The following is a 4,673-nucleotide window of genomic DNA, read 5'->3' as shown; positions in this document are numbered from 1 at the left end:
GACCTGAGACCCCACGTTGCCAGTTCTAAGAAAAAATAGCAGAAAGTTGTTGTGTTTTGATTTGGGTCCCTGGTGGTCAAAGTTGGAATCAAGGGCTTAGCTCGCTTTCGATCGTCATTTTTTTAGTCGCGTGGTTTCTCCCGGCGAGCAGCTCCTATAGTGTAGTGGGTGAGTGTAGTGGCGTAGTTAGTTTAGTTCTACTCAAAGTTTTCGCTGATGGATTACACTATTTGCACCTGCTGGATTATTTCGCTGTCACTGGCAACTCCTGGTAATTTGTTTGAGTTATTTTTGTTTTCATTGTATTGTTTTAGCTTACATTTTCGGCTTCGTAAAAACTTAAAAGTTGTCGTTGACGTTTTGACGACGTTAACTTAACTTTTTATTGTCTGAATTTCGATTTCGAAACCGGGATTGGAAGAAAAAATATGATACAGGTTTTGTCATTTTATTGAAATCATTGAACGACAAATAGGAAAAATTATTTTTTTGACAATTTTGCGTGTGTGTGTGCATTGCTATTTTTCTTTTCCGTTTTCTCCATGCTTTTTCTTTTTGCGATACATTTGAAACGCAATATCATAAATTTGAAAATGATTTCTGTCATGAACTCATTGCCATGTTTATGGCAGCCCACCTGAGGAAGATTATCGAAAACGAGTTCCCTTAAAATTGCTTCGAAAGCATCACGCAAAAAAATAATTCCCTCGTTTACAAACTTTATAATTGTTTTTTCAACAATCGTCAATAGGTTGACCAATCTAATGACGCCCATTTTAACCAACCCTTTGATTTCAGTTTCGTCAGAGTTTGTGCGGTCATATTATCCGGCAAACTACTACCGTTTTCTGCCGCCATGGTCTTCACACAACAAGCGCAATGTTTTTTTTTCCCCCAAAAGAATAGACCAGATAGCCCCCGATATAATAGACGAGGTTGTCGCTGACTTCCGTGGAGTTATCTTTTTCTTTTACCCAGGGTCCTAGCTCTATTACAATCCCCTTTAACAAAATGTCCTTCATTTGGGCTCTTTTGGCGGCGAAAGCTTTCTGATTATTTATATACCAACTTTTGAGCCAGTCCTTGTAGGATGAAAGCAGAACCATGCGCTCCACTCCATCCACATTTGATCCAATAATAGTTTTGGTGGGGTAGTACAGTGTCAGCATGCGAAAGAGCTGAAGAAATGATGAAACGGTTGGTTTATTGCATGAGCCTCAGCAAGAGCGAATAATCCCGAAAAATCTCTAGAAATTTAAATTTTAAAAGAATTATTATAAGCTTGCACACCAAAGAAATTATGTATATATTCTACTTCTATGCAATCTTGATTAAATTTCCCCGTCAGCACGTAGGTAAAACCGAAGTCCAACAGCTCGTCCACCAAATCTATAGTGCTGAGTATGGTGACTCTCAATGTTGAGAGAGTCAACGTCGAGGCAAACGCGGGATATAAAGGTGGGCAGTCAAATCCATCCTCAAAATCCCATCCGTAGCACTCAGATTCGTCTATGTGCGTAAGCAGCTCTCTGAGTCGCTGTAATATTATTTCGTTATTTTATTTACTCATGATTGCTATAAAATTCTGTACAGTACGTCTTTTTTTCCTTCCCAGTCGTCTCTTGAGATAGCATTCTTTCTACATCGTCCGTTCATGATGTCGAATACATCGTTAATTAAACGAAAAAGCTCTTCAGTTCCTTCAGTGTCTTTGAAACGTAGCGCAAGCTCAGGGTCTTCTGTTTGCGTTCTGTAATACCGGAACAAATCCGCGACAGATTTTGATAATACCTAATATAATTCGTGGTATATTAACATATTTATAAAATAGAAGGGCGTGGAATTGTAATATTTACTTGTGCTGCCAGAGAAACATTCATTTTTTGCATGTTTGTTGGATGAATATGGACTGGGGTTAGGCGAGAACAAGCCTGCAAACCCCCAACAGTTGAGCTATCAGTCGCGAAAAGCTCTTCGACATGGGTCCAGCTAACAAGTTTCCCTGACATCTGTAAAAAAAAAAAACAATAAAAATCGATTGCGCTACATTTTTAATCGAATTATAAATACTTGAACGTTAGTCGTGTTCAATATATGGTTGCGGATGCATTTGATCAAATGTGGGGCGTCGCCCATAACATATATCTTTTCTTGATTTGTTGGATGCAACATTACGTTGTTCAGAATGGCTTTATGGTCGTCCGTGTGACCGTAAACGCCAGCCAAGCTCCACATCTTTTTGTTCGTTGCCGCTCCATCGCACACAATTGATTTAACGATGGCACCGTGTTCTTCCAACAATACAAGAGCCTTCAGAACCAAGCGGTAAAGGTCTTCACCGGAAGTTGAGTTTTTGGAGGCAAATACGGCAAAAGGCTGTATCCAGGAAGCCATGTAGGGCCTAAAAACGAATACCAAGGCATGGTCAGCCAGTTTCGATTCTTCCGTGTCCAAAACTTCGTCTTCTTCCAGGCGTATGTGAATTGCTGGTAATATCGTAGAACTCGTTTCACTGTTTGTGTCTATAAAGCCATCCAAGTTAAACGTCTGGGCATTAAAGTTAAATGCCTCTTTAATAGACATTTCATCAAACACGACCGATCCCATTCTTTGTATGTCCGGGAGCCCTGATAGAGCCCGCTTCATTGCCTGAAGGGCAAATGTGTTGAAACCAAAATGAGTGGACATCCCACTCAGCAGCCTTTTCAAAGTATTGACATAAGGGACTGGAATCATTTTCGACGTCGCCAATTGATCATACGCTGCCTTGCTCTTCAAGCGAAGGATAAGGCAATCTAAGAGCCAATCGGCATCGTATCTCATACTTTTCTTATTCAGGCATTTAGCCTTCTTCAAAACCATAAGAATTGTTCGCTTATCCTATAATATTCGAAATCATAATAACAAGGAAATATTAAATATTTTATTGCAGTACTGCAGTAATATACAGTGTCTACAGTAGTACTACAGTAGACTGGGTGTAGTGACTGGGTGTAGTAGACTGGGTGTAGAAGACTGGGTGTAGTAGACTGGCTGGAGAACACTGGGTGTAGTAGACTGGCTAGAAAACACTGGGTGTAGTAGAATGACTGGAGAACATTGGGTGTAGTAGAATGGCTAGAAAACACTGGGTCTAGTAGAATGACTGGAGAACATTGGGTGTAGTAGAATGGCTTGAGAACACTGGGTGTAGTAGAATGGCTGGAGAACACTGGGTGTAGTAGAATGACTGGAGAACATTGGGTGTAGTAGAATGGCTTGAGAACACTGGGTGGATTATACTGGGTGTAGTAGACTGCGTGCGAGGTAGAGCTGGTGTTGTGCATATTCGGTGTAGGGGATTTCAATTTACCGAATCAGTTAGCTGAACATCATCTTTTATTAACATCTCAACCTTCGAGTGATCCAGTGCATCAAACTTCTCCTCAAGCTGCTTTATCTTCTTTTTCAAGGACTGTGTAACAAAGAGGTAATTAGGATCATACAAGGTCACGCAGAGGTCTTTATTGATTTTACCTTGTTACTTAGTTTTGCCCTTTTCACTTTTCGCCTGGCTACATCCAATTTCAACGATTGCAAACGCAGCCGTTGAATCAACTGTTGTTTCGTTTGAAAACGGTAATGTGCGTTCTGCAGTTGGCGATTCCTGAACGCCAAGCGTTTTAATCTTTTGCGGGTACCGTTGAGTAAAGACAAACATGATGTGCATGTGTTTCGCCGCCCATTGGCCAACAGCAATTGGCAACTTCAAAATAAAAAAAAATATGTAGAACGTTGTAAGATATGGTAAAATGTAGTAATTAATCACCTGGTTGCTCTCCAAGTTCCGTGTTTCAGAATTCCGCCTTTTATTTCCGCCAAACTGGAGATGTCAAGGTTGTCCATTTTTAAACCCAAGCAAACTTTCGTATTATGAAAACGAATTATTGCGTTACACAGTTCGGAGATGTTCGTAAACGATTTAGTAATAAGATCCTGGTTTTGACACTCCATCCCATAAACTGAGTAGTCCACTTGTAACTTTTCAAAGTTAACTGTCATCCGTTTTCTAAACGTACACGTAGCTGTAAAAATGTCATCACTAACGAATTCATTACACGTCCATCCTTTGGCAATAGCAGCTTTGACCCAAACCCAAGCAGGGGGTAGCGGTATTTTTAAAACTGCTTCATTTGCTCTAAAATAAGAAGATGACACTATTGTGCTCAATATCTGTTCAGCAGTAGCCATCACTTGCAGTTGGGTTTGTTTGTGTGAGTTTCCGAAAAATTGTTAGTGGTTTACAGGATAGGTTTCTGTCGGCGACGCTGGAGATCCGCGTTCTAAGCTTGGATGAGACAACTGTCTGCAATATTATTTCGTTCCTGAAAATAGTGTAATTTTTTAATAATAAAATAATCATTAAACATATATATAAATATTTTATTTTAAATTTCAAATAAAATAAATGACATTAAATATTTATTTCATTGCATTCGTTGGCTAAATTTACTCTGAAACTAATAACGCAAAGAAGCTTTAAACGCGGATCTCTCGCTTCACCGACGGAAACCCATCCTTTAAGCCACCAATAATTTAATAGCAGCATACCGATGAAAAGAATTTGGTGTTTCTATATTCTACCCGATTACCCGACCCGATAATGACAATAACGAGTAATTGTTCCCTCTGAA

General features: G+C 39.7%; 1 protein-coding gene across 1 annotated transcript; it reads right to left on the bottom strand.

The window, feature by feature from the left end:
* Positions 1–1,217: 1,217 nt before the first annotated feature.
* LOC123467367 lies at positions 1,218–4,245 on the bottom strand (the record flags this gene model as incomplete). Its single annotated transcript, XM_045167316.1, has 10 exons — positions 1,218–1,247; positions 1,316–1,537; positions 1,597–1,791; positions 1,857–2,009; positions 2,071–2,401; positions 2,762–2,850; positions 3,353–3,454; positions 3,517–3,745; positions 3,809–3,902; positions 4,059–4,245. Coding segments are annotated over 10 exons (1,632 nt in total), but the record flags the coding sequence as incomplete, so codon positions are not given.
* Between the last annotated feature and the right edge of the window lie 428 nt (positions 4,246–4,673).

This window comes from Daphnia magna, unplaced genomic scaffold (genome assembly GCF_020631705.1).
Source record: "Daphnia magna isolate NIES unplaced genomic scaffold, ASM2063170v1.1 Dm_contigs179, whole genome shotgun sequence".
NCBI classification, from domain to species: Eukaryota; Metazoa; Arthropoda; class Branchiopoda; order Diplostraca; family Daphniidae; genus Daphnia; species Daphnia magna.
Note: the sequence above shows the minus strand (reverse complement) of the source record. Positions and strands in the feature narration are given on the sequence as shown.